The sequence below is a fragment of the Sander vitreus genome, chromosome 14, assembly GCF_031162955.1.
Source record: "Sander vitreus isolate 19-12246 chromosome 14, sanVit1, whole genome shotgun sequence".
Taxonomy (NCBI): domain Eukaryota; kingdom Metazoa; phylum Chordata; class Actinopteri; order Perciformes; family Percidae; genus Sander; species Sander vitreus.
In genome coordinates this window covers 10,505,323-10,528,946 of record NC_135868.1, presented here as the reverse complement: position 1 = coordinate 10,528,946, position 23,624 = coordinate 10,505,323, and the positions used below count along the sequence as shown (strand labels likewise).

General features: G+C 37.2%; 3 protein-coding genes across 3 annotated transcripts; all 3 read right to left on the bottom strand.

The window, feature by feature from the left end:
- Nucleotides 1–244: 244 nt before the first annotated feature.
- On the bottom strand, nt 245–4,499 carry LOC144528738 (uncharacterized). The gene is made up of 3 exons (XM_078267527.1): nt 3,126–4,499; nt 1,902–2,012; nt 245–1,496 (listed from the first exon to the last, which is right to left on the bottom strand). Exons 1-3 carry the CDS (start codon nt 3,175–3,177, stop codon nt 1,282–1,284), a joined length of 378 nt encoding a protein of 125 aa, XP_078123653.1. The 5' UTR covers nt 3,178–4,499; the 3' UTR covers nt 245–1,281.
- Nucleotides 4,500–4,575: 76 nt separating this feature from the next.
- Nucleotides 4,576–7,257, bottom strand: LOC144528737 (uncharacterized). The gene is made up of 4 exons (XM_078267526.1): nt 7,207–7,257; nt 6,603–6,768; nt 5,788–5,898; nt 4,576–5,219 (listed from the first exon to the last, which is right to left on the bottom strand). The coding sequence occupies exons 1-4, from the start codon at nt 7,240–7,242 to the stop codon at nt 4,984–4,986; spliced, it is 549 nt and encodes a 182-aa protein (XP_078123652.1). The 5' UTR covers nt 7,243–7,257; the 3' UTR covers nt 4,576–4,983.
- Nucleotides 7,258–8,573: 1,316 nt separating this feature from the next.
- LOC144528736 (sperm acrosome membrane-associated protein 4-like) lies at nt 8,574–23,415 on the bottom strand. Its single transcript, XM_078267525.1, has 3 exons — nt 23,254–23,415; nt 10,212–10,322; nt 8,574–8,885 (listed from the first exon to the last, which is right to left on the bottom strand). Exons 1-3 carry the CDS (start codon nt 23,303–23,305, stop codon nt 8,668–8,670), a joined length of 381 nt encoding a protein of 126 aa, XP_078123651.1. The 5' UTR covers nt 23,306–23,415; the 3' UTR covers nt 8,574–8,667.
- Between the last annotated feature and the right edge of the window lie 209 nt (nt 23,416–23,624).

Below are 23,624 nucleotides of genomic sequence, written 5' to 3'. Positions count from 1 at the left end.
CAGGAGACCGCTATTTGCGTCCTGTGTGAAACCAAAAGTTGACTGAATTATGTTCAGTGATCCAATACCACAGGCGAGGGTCTGAAGTACAAGTAGCCTACTTCTGAAGTAGGATAATCATGACATTTGTCAACAAATACTCTCTAAAATAATGAGGGTTCTTTGACAAGAGGGAAGTTTATTAAAAAGCCAAACAAAGAACAAAGAAAAAGAGAAGATGGATGACAGTGTCACTGGCTTTGTGTGTGTGTGTGTGTGTGTGTGTGTGTGTGTGTGTGTGTGTGTGTGTGTGTGTGTGTGTGTGTGTGTAAGTATGACAAAATAATCTAAATTCAAAGGTCAATTTACAAGTATAGAGTAGAAATTGAACATACAAACATGAGAGTGGTATCAATCTCCTCATCTTACTCTCAGCAAGAAAGTCTTTCTCAAAAATGCCAAACTATTAACTACTGCTTTGTTAGTTTAACATCTGCAACATCCCAACCTTGTCTCAGAGAAAATACGTGAGCATATACCATCATATCAATCATTTAGGAGGTTTTGTTCCAAATAAACAGAAAACACAAATACAATGCAAATAATTTATTGTTGCAATAATCAGTATTGGTATTGAGTTGCCTTTAGTTGCCTTCAACAGCCTTCAAATCTAGACTGATACACTAGTCTGGAAAGGTTTTGAAATAGATGATTACATTAAAGCTTTAGTGCATAGTTTTTTGATATTAATAAACGTCCGTTACATTCAAGCCATTGCCAAATGAGTTGATACAAAGCTAATTAAGGCTATCAGCTCCACACAACTCTCTCTGTATTTCTGTGTTGTCCGGTGACTTTCCCGCGCAGAAACTCAAGTGAAGATGAAAAATCCATTATGTTTTTTAATCCTCCGTGTCCTCCTTGGCTACTAGCAACTGCGTGGAGGAGGGGTGGGGGCGCATGCGCGATCACGTAAGGCTTGCATCATGTGGACGTGGCGACAGTTTTGTTGTCATTAGCCTACTTAGAATTCCTCATGGGGGCGACAGAAACTACGCACTATAGCTTTAATGAGGTATTAAAATGTATTTGAATTACATAGAAAAGTATAGATATTCAGTCCTGATATAGTATAATAACAGCTACAAATTTCTGAGCTGAGTCATATCGTGCAGCCAGTATCTCTCCATTATATGTCATGGGGATACTTCTTTAAAGCATATGTAAAAGATTAAAGAACAAAAAATGATGGATTTTTAAAATGAGAAGCAGCAACCCATTTTCTTCCTCCTATATTCTTCTTTAAAGGGCCCACTGGTTCCAAACTGCCACCAGAGCAGCACCCAGAGCTGCAGTGAGAGGCAGCGGGATGGAAGCAGCTCCGTTACACAGGTTGGTGCTGCAGCAGGTCCTGGTGATGGTGTAGTTAACATTCAGGATGGTTCCATTATCGTTTACGCAGTTGGAATTTTCTATGCAGCCTCGTTCATGGATATCCAACAGGTTGGCACTAAACTCTAGAGGAAGAAAGAGGAGATACTTTTTTGTGATTCCTACGTGCTTGGAACAGATTTTCAACTTTCAAGTGATGTTTTGAACTGAAGTTGATAATACATGATAGTTTATGGCAATGTGCAGTATTCAAAGCATGTTGGGGATTTAAAACTCTTAACAAAACAACTAAAACAAAGTCCGTGTTACAGATAACACACGTGTATTCATTTATAAATCCCAGCAGGCCAATTCAGAGGGTAGAAAATGTGAAAAGAAATCAAATTTAAATGCATTATTGTTCCCTGTTTTACAGTAGCTGTGGCCGTGAAATTCTGTAGTATCAGAGGAGGATGAGGTATTATTGAGTTACTGGGCGTTTTTGGCATCATGCAAAAATGATTAATGAGTCATTCAGCTGATCGTCTTACTGGCTACTGCAGTGAGGCATCTGTCCTGAGCTTTGGTGCAATTTACAGAAGCCTTGAAGAGGCAGGTGCCGAGGATCCCCTCATCACAGGTGTAACAGGAGAGGGACTCAACTGTGGAGACAACAAACCAATAGGAAAGTGTAAAGAAGAATGTTTTGGATCTCAAAGTATCAATCTTTTGTCATATACTGAAGGAAAATAAAGTTATATCAATACATCTGGCTCCATTCAGTTACACCTGATATCAAACAAGCACCTGCTGCAACCACAAAGTACACATCAAGAGTTAGTTACATAAGCTCTCAAGGTGAACACTGGCTGCAGATGTGTTATCTGAAACGGAATTCAATCCAGGATACATGTGTATGACTTTGAAGCAAGTTTTGAGATTTTTTGCCTCGACCTGGATACATTGGAGGTGACTGAATTTTGTTTGTGGTTCTCAAAACGTTGAAAAATGACATTTTACAGCAGCTCGTTTTTCCAGATACACCGTAAAAAATGTTTACCGTGTGTTTTGTCAAATTCTGTAAAATAAAAACAAAACTACGGTGTCAGTATCTGGTTAGTGGCAGAAATAACATGGATTATATCTCAAATCCTGTGCAAATAAAACAAAAACAATTTGCTAAATAGTACTAGAAATATGTGATACAAAATGTTTTTTTTGTAATTTGGGTAAACTGAACCTTTCAATGCAGGACAGTTGTGATTTTCTTAGATGAAGCATTTGGTTGCTTCAAAGTCATATATCCTGCCCTGCGTTACAAACAAACACATCAAATAACATCACACATTTTAAATTGAATTAAAAAATTGTGCTCTGACAACATATATCTGTAAAAATCGCTTTAATTATTGCTGGATACCCTTTGTCTGCAAAGTGTATGGGCTTGAATAAGGGTTAATACGATTTAGAGTTTGTGAAAAGATGTTCAGAAATAATTTTAAAGACTATAAATAAGCATGAGAAATTCTAGTATGTGGAAAAGATTTGCAGTTTTGAGAATGTCTAAATACACAGTTAAAGTTACATGTTTTATATAAGTTTCTCATGCAGACTTTTGTCACAGGTTCACAAAAGGTGATATACAACCACAGACTTGGAATTACTTTTGAATACAAATTCACAAGCTCAAAATCTTATTGATCGCTATTTGAGCCTATACACAAAGTTAAAGGTTTTTGCTTGCCATCCACAAAATAGAGTAAAAAACCTCCTACCTGTAACAAACAGAGTCAATAATGCTGCACAGCTCCATAGAAATTTGTTCATCCTGATGTTCTTAGATGGGGAAAATACCACAGTGTTGGTCAGTCTCTAATATTTTAAGATCTTACTGTGGGATTCAATTTTGAGGAACAATGACTCGCAGTCAACATATTTATACGTGGGGAAGTTATATCAGTAGTACGTATAAACAGTAGTGATAAGAAAGTTTGCAAAGGGTGACATATTCCCTTAACAGGAATTAAAACTTTTATGTACAGCCCTGGAAAAGTGGTTCCCAACACTTCCTTGGGTGACGTATCCCCACAACCCCATCAGATGAGCTCAAGTACCGCTCACCGGCACAGTATTGTTTTCATTCAATTTAATTAACAATGTTTAGATTTATATGCATACTAACAGAAGCATAACATTTCAACCATTTACCCATTTCTTACTTTTTATGCTAACTTTATTTGGGGGAGGGGGGACTTCTGTCTAGGGACCCATGCTGCTTCCATGTGTAGTTACTTAATTTGATCTTGTACACGGTTTTAAAAAAACCCACTGTGATGCTAGGCCTCGAATCCTGGTTCATTTTTGAAAATAATAGTACAGTATATCCCAATACATACAATGTCAAATGCAGTATGCCAAAAAATACCAGGATGTCCTACTGCATCTGGTTGCATTTTGCAGTTTGCAAGCCAGTATGCTTTTCTGACCCACAATCCTTTGTGCAGCATACTGTATATGAGCAAGAGGGTCAAAGTTCAAGATGCAATGTTATGAAGTAGTATGTCCCAATTGTATGCATACTACATGCAACAGTACATACGATTTGTAACGCAGCCTAAACGTGTTTTTTTTTTTTATCTGTTGATGCAGAAAGACGATCACTAGCACGGGCAAACTAGCAGCATGGCTAAATGCTAGCACCATGGGGAACACAATGCATACAGAAATGAGCCATTTAGGTAACACCGCTGCACAACCCTGTGCTAATTGCAGCAACACCTGAATTGGTGTGAATGCAAACTAACGGCATGTGGTAAAATGTTTTGACAGGTGCAGCATTATACCGTTATACAGTGTTTTGACTGGTTATCACTAAAAAGGGAACCTGTCTAGTCATTACTTTTAGCAAACTATATTAATGTTTATTACTTTTGGCTGACTATTTCAACGCTTAACTATTGTGCTATTTTAACTATTTCAACCATTTAAGGGGTACTTTTTGGGGAAACATTGTAGTAAAAGTTGAATAGAGTTTACTATTGTGTAATGATGTTAAAATAGGTGTGAATGTAAGCATGAATGACTCTCTGTCTCTATGTGTCAGCCCTGTGATTGTCCAGGTGTACCCAGGCTCTCGCCAAATGTCAGCTAGGATTGGCTGCAGCCCCCCACGACCCTTAAAGGATAAGTGGGTAAGGTAAATGGATGCAATAAAATAAGAGCAAATAGCAGAGGCAACAGATGTTTTTCTTTATTTTTGACATCAATGTAAAAGGATAAATAAAAAATAAAAAAAACAAAGCATAACAGCCACGAAGATTTACGAGCTCAATGTTTCCCTGAAACATCCCATTGATCAACTTCCATGACGTGGATACCTTAGTTTGGAGATTTTTTTTAATCGGTCATTAAAATTGAACCCTGACATGACAAGAAGAAAAAAAAGTGTGTCACAGCATATGAACATATAGATAATCATACTTATAAGCTCATAAGGTCAAAAGAGTGTATTTCAGATAGTGCTCTTAGACTTATGGTATGGTTAAAGATTTAGTGTATTACAGTGCAAATGGATTTGAGGTGCATTTGACTGTATCAGTCCGCTGCTGTTTCTGTGATTTTGCGTTAGGCATATCACAGAATGCTGCCCCACATGGAGGCCAGGGCGGCTACACCAATGGCGGCGGTGAGGGTCATCTTGGTCGATGGGGCGCCGCTGACCTGGACGGGGTTGCAGTTGTCTGCTGAGCAACAGTTGACTGTGACCGTGTATGGGACATTCAGCAGGGTGCCGTTGGTGGTGGTGTTGCAGCCAGTAGTCTCCTGGCACCCCTGGGTGTTAAAGCCCACAGAGGCTAGTGAGGTGAAACCTGAGGAGAAATGGTTGTGAATACTTTTTACAGAGCCGGAAAATAACCGTTGTACATTTCATCAAATACAGTTTGGAGGCACTGGTCTGTTATTTGAGTGTTTCTATTTAATCACTGCATTACTTTTAAATCAACTAAATGGATGGATATCTATCTACCTACCCACCTATCATTCCTTCCTTCACTACCTTAAGATACAAGTTTTTTTTGCCTGACAATGAGATGAGTAAAATGAGTAGCCTACTTCACTACTTACAGCTACTACTAAAGACTTGTAAAGAAGTTTTTTAGTTAAGTAAATAATCTATATACAGAATTTTACACACTATAGACACAAGAAATAGATTAAGGAATTGCTAATTGAATCAGTATGAAGATAAAACATTAATATAGTCAGATGGGATACTGGTTTCCCAGCTGGGAACACTGTGAGGTGTGCTTGTTGATCTATGTGTGACTGGGCGTCACAGTATTGGGGAGTGATTTAAATTGAATCATGCCTATGTTGTTATATAATGTTTGAAAAAGAAAAGGGTGTGAGCTTGTAAGCAATGAGGAGGAGACTTACTTGCTTTTCCAGTAAAGCAGACACTGGTGTTGGTTGAGCAGGTTACTTGATTGTTATTAAGGCAGAAGCCCAGCACACCATACTTGCACTGGTTGCAGGTCAGGGATTCAACTGAAACACAAGAAAGCACAAAAGTTGAAATAAAAAAACACTTTATGTAGAAATTCCACAGTAGTCATCAAAAAATAGATTAAAATAGGATTCAAAATTGTGGGAGGTTTGTGTATACCTTTCTAAAACCTAACCTGTAATATACTTTACACTTATGGCAGTGAAGAATTTGTTTTTAAACTAAACACTTTTGGACTTCAGATATTGGCAGTGATGTATCATCTATCACACATTCTGTTGTGTGGCGCATGCAAAATGGGTCAAACCCAACCCAAGCTAAATAAACAATCAAACAGGTTCCTCTAGTGATAGCCTGATAGCTGTCGAAAGTTGTGGTTTCCCTTGCTCAGATTTTGAGATATCTGCCTCTTAGATTGTTTTCCGTCACCCCAATTCAATGCATGTAAATACATTTTTTTTTTTTGGAACTACATTTACATTACATGTCATTTAACTGACGCTTTTATCCAAAGCGACTTCCTATTAAGTGCTTTCAACCATGAAGGTGTAAAGTTTCAACCATGAAGCAACCATAAAACAATACTAAGAAAATAAGTCAAAAGGCTTTGAAAATATTACTACATATTAACATACAGACACTGCCAGAACATTTTCCTGATTTGTTTTGTCTATTCTTTCTTTGTTGTATTAGTTTTTTCCAGTAATACATTTGTAATAACGGTTTGATAATTGTTAAATCTTACCCAGCATGAAAGATGCAACAGCTGCAATGATTCCAAATAGGATCTTTCCCATCTTGATGTGTTGGTTTGGTTCTTGGTTTCTACTCAAAGACAAAAAAAAAATCCTTCCACCCAGGTGATCCGATGCTGTGTGTAGCAAAAACTGATGAGCTCGTTTGGTGATGGGCTGTATTTATACATGAGACAGGTGATGGGAGGGGACAAGAGGGGAGTTTCAGGTCTTTTGTCATCATCTTTACCTCGGGGGAAGAGCCACTGAGAGTAAAGGAAACATCTGACTTAATACTCTAAGCCAGTGGTTCTCACACTTTTTTCAATAATGTACCCCATTTGAATTGTGTTTTTAAGCCAAGTACCCCCTGACCAGTGATAGATTTACCAAACAGCCATGTAACTGAAAAACATTTAAATGCTAATGAAAAAAGGCAACAAAAACGTAAAAACTTGTAAAAAGTCAGTAGAAAGAGAGGAATTAAGGCAAGAATAGGTGGAAAATGGTATCAAAAACTTAGAAAACAGCGACAAAAACTTAGACGGTAGAAAAAGGAAGGAAGGAAGGAAGGCAATAACAGGTTGAAAATGGTGACATAAAGCGCTCACGTACCCCCTGCAGTCCTCCAAAGTACCCCTTGGTACACATACCCCCATTTGAGAAATGCTGCTCTAAGCCGCACAAACTATTCAAGTTCAAGTAAATGAGTCAGGCATTCAAGATTCCTACAGTGCAAAACTCAGAAAATAATTTATTTTCTGTCACATGATGCAGAGAAGCATCAAATCTTCCATTTTGATAAGCTGAAACCAGTGAATATTTGGCATTTTAGCAATTGATCAACCAACCAATTCTTTCAGCTCTAAAGCATATTGTTGTTGCAAGGAGAACAGTAAAGTAGTGGGGGGAAAAAAACAACAAAAAAACTGTATTGCATGTCTTGTGAAGAGGAAATGGATGAAACACCAACATTTGAGTTAAAAAAAACAGGGTATGTTATGAAAACCAATGATCATACTTTTAAAAATCTATATTTTCAAGCTTTCATGATCAGATAGTTTTCACATCAGTATCACCTACTTTTTTTCATTAAAGCCTCTGGATCACAAAGGCCCGACTACATTCAATAATGCTTCATTTGAATTGTAAAAAGATGGTACTTTAGTTATTTGAAAGCTCTTTGTTTGCAAGCAGCTTTACTCTGGTTTGAATTGTAGATTATCTCACACAATAGAAATGTGCCAAACCTTAAATCAGGATAGACGGTTCCGTCATATTAGTAGTGGCATCCTTTCCACTGTGACGCACCTAAACCCGGAAAACCAGTTGGTCCTGCAGAGTGGCTTTGAGCAGTGGAGGTATAAGAAACCAAATCACAACAGTGATAAACACATACCGGAAGTTCCATTTTCCCCAATTTGTATATTTATTTCATTCTTAAAGTTGTTTGCATACCAAAATTTAGACACATACATACCAAGATAAACAAAGCTTTCCCCCAGAGCTTGAGTAACGTACATTAATTACAACGTAATTAGGTTAAACACAGAACTGATGAAGCCATTTGTGTGAACAAGCTAACCAAAAAGAAATATTTTCACAGACACTAACCAGACATAAGCCAAGAGACGATTTACATTATGATAGCTACACGTTAAAGCAAACAAATGGCAATAAATGAAATTAATAGAAACATAAATGTTCATAAGAGCTTTGATAGATATCTATCTACCTACCTACCTATCTATGGAATGTTATGACTTTAAAAATGACAATGAACATGAACAAAATGAGGAACGGGAAGCTTACTGAGTAATCTAAACACAAACAAAAGAGGGAATTTAAACTGATATTATTTGTGTGAAGTACAATACACATGAAGAATAGTGACCACAAGACCCATACGTTAAAAAAAAAAAAAACAAGTCTGAGGAGACGGCATTTAATCCTTGTAGTGCTGGTGTGTGTGTGTGCAATAAGTGTGTGTGTGTGTGTGTGTGTGTGTGTGTGTGTGTGTGTGTGTGTGTGTGTGTGTGTACACTTTGTGTTATCCATCTTCCGCTGTATTTTCTTTCAAACCAGGACGTTGGCCACAAACAGAGCAGTGATGGTGGCGAGGGCCAGGTTCAGAGCGGAGGTCCCGGGCAGACCGGGTGCAGCATTGCACAGGTCAGTGTTGCAGCATGTCTTGGTCAGGCTGTAGACTGTGTTGTTGCTGAAGGTCGTTTGTTCGGTTGAGTTGCATTTGGCCACTGCTAAACAGCCCTTTGTCTTGATATCCACGACTTTAGCTGTGAAGTGACAACAAACACGCACACAATCACCGTCAAGGTCTATTGTTCATTGTGTTGGACTGAAATGGTTGCACAGTGAGGAGGTATGCACTGAATTTCATTGTTGTTGCCATTGGTTTCCATTCATTTCCATAGGATATACAAACCAATTAGCAGCTGAACCGTATTGAGGTATATAAAAGTTACATTATCATTGGCATAAAGTTAATGCAGAATTTATGTTCACTATGATGAATTTCACAAATCAAGCTTATACTGTAAGAAATGAAAGGAAACAGACAGCTGCCCGGCACACATTAAGAAAACTAAAACTCACGCAGCACAGTATGAATTTTTAGGCCTAAAACAACAGTTGTTCCCCAACATTATTTTAAATTGACATTTTGGATTTGGACAGTTTTCATACAACATATTAATATATTTACTGTGCATTAGCCTCCAAATCTTAAGATCCAGTTAAGATAGACTGTCAAGAAACTATGAATAAGATGTTTTTATTCACATGGCTATTTAAGCTGTCAGTGCGATTTAACGGTGACAAGTTAAAGGAGAGCTTGAACCAGCCTGTGGAAACTTGGGTTTATCTATTGTGAGTGAAGACCGAGATCAGCGATCATTATCACCATTTGAAAAACAGTTCTATAATAAATATCTAAGGAGGCAGATCTGTGATTTGTAAAAACCTGATACAAACATAAAAAAGGCACAAAGGTGAGTATGTATCTAGTGCTGCAACTGATTATTTTAATTAATCTAGGTTGGAACACCTACACTTAAAAAAAAAATAAAAAAAAAAACTTTATACTGAAGTACATAGTATTGAAAATTGTAGGTGACCGTTTGAACCCAGTATTTCTTTCCTTTACTTTCAGCTAACCATTTAAACTTATCTGATCACCTGCCAACTAGTTTTCCACGCTCTCTAAATTAAAATACTTGATGCTGAATGAGTTACAACTGACTCGGGTTGATTGGCAGCTTACTGGCTGTAAATTCACTAGTTAATCAATTGAGCTACACAATCTTTCCACGTACACCCTGGCATCTGCAGGTGTACACCCAGAGGTAAAATAACCCACGACTGGGAACCATTGGCTTAAATGACTAAAAGTTTCTGTTGATCAACCAATTGAGTAATCCAAACAATCCTTGACTCAATCTTTTGATGAAAATGCTTTTTACAAGCACCAAGGTATTCTCTTTTTTATTTTCATATGCATTTTAAGAATGCAAAAATTGGGTTTTATCCAAGTGTTGAAGTGGTGACAACCTTCCTTTCGGAAAATGTCGTCCGGTGAGATTGTTAACTTTTGAGCTCCTTACCTGCTTTCCCGACACCACTGAAGCATTGTTCTCCGCTCTGACACATCGTTTGGGTGGTAAAGCACAAGTCACCGAGGCCAAGGTCGCATTTGTAGCACGTCAGAGCTTGAACTGATATCAGAGACAGTTGGAGGGGAAGGGAGATGGAGGCAAGGAGAGAGGAAGAATAGTAAAATTAGCGTAAACAGATTTGCAACAGGCTATAATAAAGAGGTTAAAACGTAGGCTAATTTAAACGTAGCCACACTAATAAACATCTTCTCATGTTTGTCTGAAATGAAAGCCTTTGCTGATACTGTTTCAGTGTTTAACATCCAGTCACATGATGCAGTTCGGCCTTACAGTTTTGTACATGGTTGACTATGAGATAATGACAAAGTCAGTGATCATGGGCAATATGAAATAATGGGTGACCTTTGCCCTTTAGCACAGAGGAGGTTTTATGGTCGAGCATACCAGCTCTTGGTAGCACCTGATTCAGTCTTAACTCGCATACACTTTTAGGCTTAAAAGCATAAAACGGTTCAACTTATCACTCTTAATATTTACTATTGACTTATGTTAGCAACTTCTACTTCTATAGCCTACATGGTCAGTGTAACGCTTATCAGTTCAATTTTCTAAGCACAAACGGACATTTGGAAAAACAGAAAAATGGGTTCAAATATCCAATTTTCATTTTTTTCCCACCATGACAAATTAAAAGAAATTTGATCTTTAAACTGTTTTTCCAATTTTCTGTTTTTATTCAGAGGATCAGAAATTGAGAAAATTACAAAATTGCGTCTGGGCTCCATTTATTCAATACTGCAATGATATTACATGCATATTACACCCTACATGACACCTATTCTCCTGTTTCCGTTTTGTTCCGTTGATCCCCAAATTGATCAACTAATCGTTCCTAGTTCCAACCTTGATGAAAACGTATTTTAAGTTATTTGTTTTCACCAATTAAAGATGTTTTGTGGTGGCTTTTCTTTATCCAAATTGACAGAAAAATGACTGCAGACTACAGGTAATAGTACCCTGTGTAGAACCTACACATTCAAACCATTAGTTTGCACGCTGGGACATCTGAATTCAGTTTATAGTCGAGGTTTGTTGACAAAGGCCATGCCTCACAGATAACAGCCCTTAAAAGGCAGTCATCAACTCAGGATGGATGTTTGTCAGCTCACATGAAAGAAGCAGGTTTTTAACAACAGAATGGCAGTCAATTTGGACAATTTCATGTGTGAGAATGTGAGGCTCGCACATCAGGAAATAAAATTAAAATAAAAAAAAATTGTATAGATAGGCAATAAAAAGTGCAAACAAATACAGAACCAGAGCTTAAAAACAATAATATAATAAGTTAATAAAAAATAAGTTCAGTCGTAATGGAGAACATCAGCGCTTCTTATATGGCTCTGGAGAAGCTTTGTCAATTCTGAAAAATCAGGGCCATCTCTGCAAATGTTGACCAGAAAAGTCTACTTTAAAAACTGAGGGTAGATGTGCGGTGTCCTGAGTCCATACAGCTTACAAAGTACACAGTACCCATTTTAAACAGTATAGCCTTATGTTTTTGCAGTTTGCATAAAAAAAAAAATTCCAAACCAACAAAAAGTAACACAAGTTGCTGACATAATAGATGTAAACTAATGTATTGTAACTGTTAAAACTGTATTATCGGTCTAATTTCATGTGCAATTATTTGGATTTGTGTTTACAGTTGGTTTTTTTTTGCAATCACTTTGGCACCAATTTCAGAACCTTGACGTCATTTTTCAAAACTCTAGACACAAAACTCACAACCATCAAAATACACATTTTTCAATTGCTTGGATACAATACACATAAACCAAAGATCATTTGTTCATTTAACAAAGATCACCTGTTCAATATACACAACTTCACATCAAAGTACTACTATTTCAAAAAGCAATTCACACATTACATTTTAGTAACTGTTGCATTACTCTTAATGCATAGTTGTATGGAAACAGACAAACAATATTACATGTTTAGATCATGAAAGTTTCAAGATAACGAGATTCATTGTCATCAATTAGTGTGGAGCATGAACCAATTAGACTACATTATCTATGGACGTAATATTTCATCATCCTTTACTGTAATGTACTACTGTTTATCAGACACCGTTTCTATGGTCCCATGTCTCACACACGCAAAAGTTTTTTTCCAAGATGTTTGGCTAATTGCAATGTAGATGAGAACCTGCGGCCAAATCCACAAGACGGAGTTGATGAATATGTAGAAGTACAGTAATCACTTCTTTCTTTTGCTTTTTACAGCACAAGCAAGTTGATGAACACTGCATTTGATGTTTTACAGTACTGTATTTCTTTTCTGTAGCTAATTATTTTTGCTTTGATTCAAATAAACCTATGTTGTGATCGTACTGTATTGTTTTTCATCAATACATTTCAGGTTTTGTTCAATGATTCCACTGTGTCTATAGTATTCTCTCTACTACTGCAGTACTTTTACAGGGATGTATTTACATCTAGTACCATAATGAAACATTATCACCTATTTTGTACTACAATATTTAATGATTTTACGAACGATGACCCAGTGAAACTATGGGTAGCTTGCGTGTGGGTGATCTAAAGTGACGTTTCAAATGGTATTTCACAATAAATTTGTTTTTTGAACCAATGATTGTGCAAGTGCAAGATTTAAAGATATGAATGCACAATGCAATGTTTTGAACATTGGACAGCCTGTGTTACAAGTGATGATGGTTTTCAGTTTTGTGTCTAGAGTTTAGAAAAATTACGTCAAGGTTCTGAAATTAGTAGCAAAGGGATTGTAAAAAACTGTAAATTACCTATCTCTATTTAGTCAACATATCTGCTGCTTTGATTTTGTTTCTTTTATTACATCGGTCCCTCGCAAGTTCCTAAATCACATTTAAATGACAATTTTAACAATTTATAAGCATGCCAGCTGTGCATTTATGTAAACAAAGTATAACAGTATAAACTATTGTAAAATTACATGTTAAAAAACTGGATTGGAAGAAAATAGTGAGGGAAATGTAAATAAAACCAACCCAATGGGTGCTGTGGCTTGAGAGGGTTACTGGCCATAAGTCAGCTGAGGTGAAAAAGTAATACATCTAATTCTCTCAGGAACACCTATATGCACCTGTAAACTTTAGGTCACTGTAACTCTGATAAAGTAATAAAGCTACTTGATAACAAACCCTCTATTATTACAAAGTGGATTTAATGTGTTCCTGGACACGCACCAAACTAAATACATATTTAGCAATGAAGCCGCTCTGCAGTTCACAGCTGTCTTTTCTTACTTCTTAAGTTTACAGAGTTTCATGCTACTAACCCTAACTCAAATGACAACTTTTTTATAGATTTAAGAGAACCAACTCAATGCCTTCTGTTGCTGTGGTGATGCACCAAGCCTTAAAGCCAAGTGGCCATTGTAGACTGAAACTATGTGACGAAGTGCTGGGAGGGAAGATACTCAAAGCCTTTGTTAGAAACCTGTCGGTCCAGTTTCTACATCAGTGCCCCATGACTGGAATCTTTATGGGATGCAACCACTGAAGTAATTTCTGTGAAGTTCCCTTTTCTTTTTATGTTTGATCAAGATTTAGTTAAAACTATTAAACAAGTTTGTGAAGCTGCTCTGAGTGATGTTTGACCTTAGTGTGTGTAAATGTGCTGTAAATGTATCGTGGGCTCTTTCCCCTGTGTACATTTTATACAAGAATCCCCACACTAAAAGAAAGCCATAAAAAGGTTCAGGTGCATTGTACAGCTCAGTTTTGTGAATTTTAGGGGGCATGATGAGAGCATTTCCTGGGTAGGAAATACGAAAAAATTAATTCTGCCAAAAAAAAAAAAAAAAATCTTATTTTTTGCTTTTTTCTTGTGAAACACTATCGTTTTACCTTTTCAGGCTCTGAAAAATGACTGACAGTCCAAGCAGGGAAAACCATTTCAGTCTCAGACATGCACAATGTGATAAGCTCATGGGCAAAAAACATTTGGTAACCAGACACTTGGTCGGTGACTCGTCATAACTGGGGCATGGCCTGTAGAGAACAATCCATTCCCCTTGAATGGATAACATAGTGTCAACCTAGTATGGGCTACTCAAAAGAACTTTTACTGCTCGACAGAGCAAGATACATTACAAAAAACTGAGCCGTATTGGGTTGGATTGTCCGTACATTATATGTGACTGGACAAACGACCCAACGGAACAGCCAGAGGTGTCGTTTCCAGACATTTGTTAACCGTTATCTTATCTTAGATGATTCAATCTGTCTGTATTATCAGAAATGTTATCCCAGGGTCATGAAACAGTCTATTGTTATTCCACGTTCATATTAAAGACCAGTATGTTTAAGCATGTTAAAAGGAATAGATTCCTTGTAACTGTTACAGTTTGAACTGCAGCAGCGACGTAAGTGATATTCACACTAGCGCCGTCTGTCTCTTTGGCAGTATGTAAAACTTAAGATCAGGATTTTTATAAACTTATTAGAGGCAGAAAACGCCACACAGTAACTTTTCGGCATTGTACTAAGCACAAAAATAACTGTAAATATGATAAAGATTAAAGATTATCCACTAACAAGGTCTACAATCACCCACACATTAATTAATTTGATTTCCCCCACAGCATAAAAGGAAATTACGTTTTAGTGGGTGTTCCCAGTTATGCCGACCAAGTCTATTGGTTTAAATATGCAATATATTGGTCCAATATGTAATATATTTACTGTAATAAATCCAAAACTGACCCCAATGCGTCAGATATTAAGGAAACATGCCAAGTTGAAATACTATCTTTTCTGACAACAATGCTAATGTGAAGTAATGTCTGGCTATGTGAGACAAGCGTCTAGCAACCAACTTGCTAGCAACATCGCAGCAATTGATTATTCGAATTGATGCCAATAAACTTGTTATTTTAACTCTATGATTATTTAAGTAAAGGATTGACTCACTAGAATTCTAAAGAATAGAATAATCTCACACGTTGAGGAAAGATGCAGCTCTTATCAGCAAACAGTCTCACATTAAAGTATCACAATACATTTACAAAAACTAACATGTAAGGCAATGCCTCAAGTAGAGAAGATGGATGATATTTAACTCCAGTATTTGAGATAGAGCGAGAAATATGTACTGCTATATTACTGAGATGTTTGCTGGGCCGACACATCAATAGTCACCTTTTTTCCCAGCTGACAAAATAAAACCTGTGGGACGGCCCAATTTCAATTCAATAATACCAGAGATTAGAAAGCATGGCCACGCCTTTTTTACACAAAAGTTCCCACACCCCGTCCTGCTGGTTTTGGTTACACCCAAGTTTGTGGAGAAACTGACAATTTAAAGAATGCTCATGTCCTCTCTTATTACTCCTATTATTAGATAATCTCACGCATACACTTAATATGTATTCTGTTGTGAGATAGAACAGATTTCATTAGGGAGACAAAATGACCAAAAACCTTCAGAAATATGTCAAAAGGGTGCATACAAATCACACTTTTACAAGATTACTTAAAATAGTTAGGCATATAGTAAAATGTCAGCACACAAGTCCTAAGGTAAGTCACTGGCAATTACAATCTCATAATCTTGGCAAAGCCACAACTAGCGAAATGTAAGCGATATTCAATGCTAACCAACGTGTTTCCTTGCGGAATCCAGTCTGACCTAATCCTGTGACCCATTGAGTAATCTCACCCATTGACACAACACACAGTCAAGCAAACAAATGTCTTGCTCAAGACTTTTTTCAGCACAAAAAATGTATTGTGGCGGTGAGGAGAGTCTGGAGGTGAAGTGACATAGGAACAGTAAAGCTTAATGATGTTCAATTACAGAAGAGTGTTCACTGCAGCAGAAGTGTCAACATATAATCGGTTATGTCTTCACCTCCCTTGATTGCAACAGATAATCTACACAACAGCAGATTTCCTTAAAGATGGATAAAAGATTAAGTATGTATAGTACAAAAACAAGACAGTAGGCAGCGTAGATATGGCAGGTGAGACGCAGGCTACATATTTGGTTAATTATTTATTTCATGACGCAGGTGGCTTCTTGGACACATGCACGCTAGGTCATAGTGAGTCACGGCAATGATTTTTCAAAACACGCAAACGGCGTTCGCTACAATATAATGGCGAGCCAAAAGCAGGTTACACGTCCACTTAGACAGACAGGCAGTGCTCTGTCTGCCCTTTTGACTGACAGGCTAGAGATTGTAAGGCAAGGCAACTTTCTTTCTATAGCACATTTCAGAAACAAGGCAATTCAAGGTGCTTAACATAAAACATTATAGGGCAGTTTAAAAAGAGATATAAATTAAAAACAGGCTAAAATAGAATAAGGTACAAATTACAAGAATAAAAGTTTCAGTGCAGTGTAAGAAATTAATAATTATTTGATTTGAGAAGTTGAGACAGGTTTGGGAGGGGAGAGGGAGGCGTTTTATTGTGTGTGGAGGGTAAAATGTTCTAAATAAATAACATCTTCATCTGCAAAGTAATAACTACAGCTGACAAATGTAATTTAAAAAATATTGGTCGCTGACATGTAGATGAAGTAGAAGTATAAAGTAGCAGAAAATGTAAATACTTAAGAACAAGTAGCACCGCATTGTACTACTTGAGTAAGATTATCTGCCCTACAAAAGGCCAGAGAGCAGTTATTGCAAAAACTGAAGTTAAAGTTTTCTGGCTGATTATTCTACAATAAGACTGGCAACAGACGGACAATACATAACACTTCACACTACCTTTGGAAAATCTTCCATGACAGGCTAATATGTAATATGATCATATAGTTTTAAGGAGTAATTAATTAATAAAGTATTAAAAATACCAGATATGTTACACTGCATTTACTTTGTAGGACTGTTAAGTGTATGTAAACTTATTCAAAAGAATTTACAGCCTTAAATATGTACATATATCAGAATTTGTGAACAATAAATTGAAAATGAAGCGATGGTGCAGATCATTAATTTCAATAAATGACAGTTAAGTTACAAGAGCCCTATTCATTAGTAAAGGGACTTTTGAGGATGGAATTTAAATATTACAGCTAGTTATTCCACCTAGAATTGAGCAAAACTCTCAACCGTTGCCATCCATTTTATAACAAGGAAACAGTTTAAACTAAGGTGTGGCACATTATGTCAGCTGAATACTGCCCTCTAATGCTCTGTCACTAAAACTACAGATAATGGAGCATTAGCCCCTTAGGTTCTACCCATAGACCGTGTATATAACTGGTTCTACCACAAGATCAGTTTTTTTTAAATTGCTTTGGTACTATTATCCAAGTAGGTGGTAGAGGTCCTATAACCTCTATTTGAAAGATACAATGTAACACTAATATACACAGAATTTCTCAACAAAAACATTTATTGAACACTTCACCAATCTACACTTGTATAGGCTACTTCAATTAAAAATGTATAATGTAAAAACATACTGTATATAACAGGTAAAAAGAAAATAAACTGTCAAACTTTTCAATGAAAAAATAAAGTTTAGTGCACTTAGCAGCATTTATTAAACTTCTGAAAATACAAATCTGCAAGCGTCACAGAAAGTGACATTATTAACCTCAACACTATTTCCTCCTAACTCCTGTTGAATCACATAAGACTAGGGCTCTCTAAAGTCAATTCTTGTTCACCTTGTTTGTTAGATCATTGTTCATTTGTTGAAATGTCCTGGTGCACTCATTAGGATCTTATCTGAGCAGATTTGTCATTCAAACAACTCTTAGTTGTAATTTAAAACTCGTCCAGCCAATTTAATAAAAGGGTTTTATTCGTGCTCGAGTCCATAGATGCAGTTAAAGGATACAGGTACGGAGAACTGAAGGCTCTGTTAGCAACGATTAGCTCCGTTAGCGGTTAGCTATGTTATAGGAGTGGATGAGACTGCCACGGACAGGGGTAACAACCAGACTCTGATAAATGACATTTACAAAACACCGCGGTGTGGCCTCGGCTTTATTAGTACAGTTAATCCCAAGGCAAGAACACCGGCAACATGCTACTACTAACGGTAGCGTCTGAGCCTGAAGTGACTGCGCGAGACATTGACAGACACACTGCAAGACTTCACGAGGGGAGGGGCTGGAGGCAGCTGTTCTGGGTGCGTGTGACACATAGACAGTATATGGTGTGACAGTGCGCTGTAAAAAATGTCGCCTATTCATGTTTTTAACACTAGGCTGCCCGCAGATGCGCCTGCGTATTAATCGGCTTGATATACTGGGATATTGGCCGATGCCGATTAGGTTAAAAAAATGCCAAAAATCGGTCGACCTCTAGTAGGTGGTTAACCTCACAACTCTTAGTACAAAACTCAAAGCGGGGGGGGGAGGAACTGGCAATGTCCTTCAACATGGAGCAGGATAGACAGCAAGGAATAGGAAGAGGGATCCATCAGAGAGGTGGGCATGGTTCACTGTACTGTAAATACTGTAAAAACTAATTTGGCTACAAAGAACAAAAACTAACAGTGCCTTTGTTAAAAAGACTAAAGTCCTGTTAAAATCAAATACTAAGGACAGGAGAAAAAAAAAGTGATTACAGAGAAATAACCACTCTGATGTGGTTAATAGTGTCTAGGTATATTCCTTGTGCTTTGGGAAGAGTCACCCAATAACTTGAGGGCATCCTTAGTCCTTAATTCACTACTAAAAGCGCAATTTTAAAAAGCTTTAAAATTTTATTATTTTGACTGTCTCAACTCACTGTGGGGAACAACTTGGAAGAAAAACGCTAAACAAGCTGAAATTAAACTCATAATGTGAGTCATGCGCTACAACGCAAAATCCACTGTGCACAGAAAGTTAAAGTGAGACAGCATGTCATGAGATCAATTTGCAAATAAGTTTATGCAAAAAAGATTATGAAAAGTAATGTGAGGGTAAATATTCAAAGACTGTCAAAGCATTTGCTAAAACTGGGACCATTATCATTCTCACACCTACAACCTCACAAAAGGTCAAGATGAATAGGGTGGGTCTAGTGTCTCTTGTGTAAATATACTTATTTTACAAGGATAGGATTAGCCAAACTGATTGGAAGGAGCAGTCGCATTAAATGTTTTGTCCCCCTCTGAATTAATTTTTACAGATTAATAAAACATAACTTAAGTAAAGGTAAGTAAGTAAAATGTATTTATGAAGCGCTTTTCACAGATATAAGTCAAAGTGCTTTACAGAGGCATACAAGCACACTAGAAACACAATACACAATGGGTGTCACCCAATAATGTTGAAAGTGCAGACACGGTGCATGCTGGTCAACCAAACGCCTGTCTAAACAGCTTCACCTGTTTTTTAAAGGAATGCACAGAAAGAGCAGACCATATATAGGGGGCAGAGCATTCCATAGTTTTGGTGCTTTGGACTCAAAAGCACAATCGTATCAGGTCTTAAGCCAATGGCGTGGGACAGACAGTAAATATAGCATATTTAACCTAAGAGAGTGAGCGGACAAATATTTAACTGTTTAGCGACATATGCAGAAGCCTGACCGTACTATGCTCTGCACGTAAGAATTTTAAACTGAATCCTATATGCAAAACGTTTTCAAAAAACCAAAAATAATTTGCATTTTGTACAAAATGTAATTCAAATCCAAAACAGAAGAGTTGACCTACTCTAAAAGACAAAGATGTAAACACTAAAAAAGGGGATACAAAAATTGGTCAACAGTCTCCCAATTTGACAGATTTACTGCCATCTGGATTAAAACGTAGCCAAGTTTTTGTCCATTTTACTGGCAGCTGGTGCTTGGGGGAAACCTCTCAGTAGCTTGTAACATACTGACCTAAAAAAAAAATCAACCAGATTCAATAATTTACCATTGGTGAATGAGAGCTGTCACTATTCCTCTATAATGCCATTCGAATTTCATTTGTTTTTAAATATTCAAATAATATTTGAATATTTAATGCTCAAATGCAGCCTGTTAAATATGTACTAACTACTCAGGCTTATGCATTGACAATGCCACTATAAGCATGTGGTTGTTGTTACACATTCTGTCCACTAGAGGGACTTCCAACATCAACCATAGACTAACAGTCTATGACATCAACCTGGCCGTGAAGGGGATCTATATCATGGCACATTGCATTTCTTGCACGCTGCTCTGTTTACATTATATTCCACCACGAGCACATCGCGACAAACAAATCAACAGAGAACTGTGCAATGAAACATTATCTAACAACTGTAGTTAGTGAAGCGGCTCTGTTGTAAAGGCTAATGTTGCTCTGTTAGTTCAATGACATGTTAGAAAGCACAGCCAAAACGATTTGTCATAAAGTAAAGTAAGAACAGTGTTAGCCACGATGCTAACGGCATTGGTACTGCCACTACTATTTTAGTGATTTAGCAAACCGTTTCTTGCAGATTGTCACGTTACTGAGAATCCAGCTGTTAGAAGGTACGAAGTCGATGCTAACTCTGACAGCTGTAGGGCAGCTAACATTAACTTAAGCTGTCTCCATGAAGCTCCCAACTGAGCTCCTATAACTCGCAACGCAGTTAGGAAGCCAGAACGAGCTAACTAATGATAACATAAGCACTTATGCTAGGTGGATGTCGATTTTAAAGTAGTTAAAACTATTTTGTATCCTTCTTCCGATTTCCAGCTGCAGTTTGTCACTCCCCTTGTACTAGCTAACTTTTCTCAATACGTAAGGTTAGCCCACAATGCCTTGTGTTTCTTACTCCCGTAACTTATTGTTCATCAGACGTGACATAAGACAGAGATTAGCTAACGTTAGCCAACCAATTTATAAAAACACATTCAAATAGTAATTTCAGCATTCAAATAGTATTGATTTTTTTACTATTCAAATTATATTTGACTTTCGGAATTTGTTCCAACAGCCCTATTGTGAATCAACTATTTAAGTAAAGGATTCGTAGGCTTTAAAAAGGTAAAAGTTATTCCCTGAGAATGTAAAAAAAAAAAAAAGCAGCCAGGATGGGAATATGGTTCCCGCTAAGAAGTGTTTGAAACAGGAGACCAAAATAAGAAGATCCAGAGAAGACAAATGGGACTTCAATAGCCTCAAAACACAATAGTAGAAGAACAAATGGCCATTTTAGAGCGCCCAGTCTATAGAGCCTGTGTTGAAGTGGAATTTGAGACTTGGGCAAAGCCTCAACTGTTATAGGGTGAGGAATTTCTCATGCAATGGCTAGCAGGTTGGAACACGATTCAGTCTTTACAGTCTGGGGGGAAAAAAGAACTCCCTCGTACCACAAACAGGCTGCCTCACCCTAACCTGTAATAACAGCATTAGAGTAAAGCCTGGGATGTGCACAGAGGGTAAACAGCAAAACTGCAGCTTTGTTTAGTCTGGGACTCATTCAAATTTCTGGTTTTATCGGAACCACAGTTCAAATATTTAGCTTCCTGTCAGATATGAAGAAAACCAGAAAATCCTCCCATAGGCATTTTTGCTTGAAACAGTACAGAAATAATTAATCAATGATCAAAATAGGTAGTTTTCTGTTGGTTTGTCAGTCGACTAATCATTTCAGCTCTGAATGATTTAACGGTTTATCCATTAGCCTACTTTTAGTTAATTATTTCAACAGTTTTTACATTACTTTAAGCCAACTGTTAAGCTAACAATTTCAACCATTGGTTACCTTTAGCTAACTATTTCAACTGTTTCATTACATTAAGCTAACTATAAACTGTATCAGTTGCCTTTAGCCAACTGTTTTTCACCCGTTTATCCACTAAAAAGTGTATTTCAACCGTTTATCGGTTACCTGCAAAGTTAGTAGTTATTTAAACTATACATGCAAACGTTTATTTTCCAACTGCTTCATTAGCCTACTTTTAGCTTAATGTTTCCCCATTATTTTGTAACTATTATAAACATTTTCCGTATTACTTTTAGCTAACCCAAATCAATTGGGATGACTGATGGCTCTTTTAGATGACATTAAGAGAAACACAAAATGGATATAACCAAACAGGTGATGTTATACCTAGGGCTTATCTGCAACAGTCAAAACAAGTTCATTATAGCCTTGGGTCCACCAAGCAGTCCAGTTCAGTTCTGTTGAGTTCATTTTGTTACAATGTACTTGTTATAGCAGAACGGTTATTTTTACGTTTCCATTGTCTAAAGTTGTTAATGGTACCAGTAAAAAAAACGCTCCATTTAGGAAACATGTAGGCTAATCTTAAATGACAGTTTGGCCATTTGTCACAAAAGGTGCCCAGATCCAGTTTTGGGCACCCTGCCCTTAAATGATGTGAGCACATCACTGGTATACAGAGTGTAGCCTACACTCAAACTGTAATTTCCCCATTGGGGATCAATAAAGAGTATAACAAAACAAGCAAATTAAGAAAACAACTTAATTAATTTGACAACACGTGCAGCATTCAGCAAACGCGCTGCAAATACACACAACCAAATACATAAACGCACTGCAAATAAAAAACGATGCAAAAAGAAAAGCACGCAACCCCGGAGAGAGAGAGAGCGCAACTGCATAGACTGTAAATATTAAGTCTATGTTTGAGATATGTTTTCTCTCGTTTGGTGGGTGTGTCTCGGCTCAGGTCACAAGTGATACTCAATCAGCAGAGACGTCTGTAAACTCGTGGTAATAAAACATTTAAAACTGCATCAGCGTTTAACGTTGACATTTGTTTAAGCCATATTACATGAGAGGGTTTAATTTCGAGGTCCGAAAGGCGCATCACTGAAGTTTAGGCCTCCTCAAGTGTAATACTGTGATTATACAACAACGGTTACCAACAAAATAAGTGATCAATCTGTATTCATATTGTGGAGCAATTCGATCTTGAAATATTGCCGTATAATGATTGCCGTACTTTTAATAAGTTAATTTCACTTTTAGAGGTAAGTTTTTATAAGTTAAACGTTTCAAAATGATGTAAAACTATTTGCAATTTTAAATGAATTATGAAGTCGATCGTAGCCTAATTGATTTAGGGTTAGCCTACTTACCGACTGCAAAGCAGAATCCGAGTGCAAAAAGCTGGAGAATAATTCTGTTCATCTTGGAAAAAGGACAGGAATAAGGTAACAAACTCGACTTTCTGGCGAGGGTGCCTGCAACTACTGAGACTCAAACCGTTATAATGTTTGAACAAACAACAAACTTTTTCCCCACCATTTATAATCTCCCACACCCATCCAAACGTCACCGTTATCCAATCAGAGGAAGGTATTCTGGGACATCTACCCAGTTTTTTTTAGCTCACCCACCTGTGGGAATCACGGTATTGGGGGATATTACATTCCAGCAGGAAGTTAAACTGTGGAAATGCTGCGAAAACAGGGAATTTAAGGTGATGTATTTAACCCCTTATGTGTCA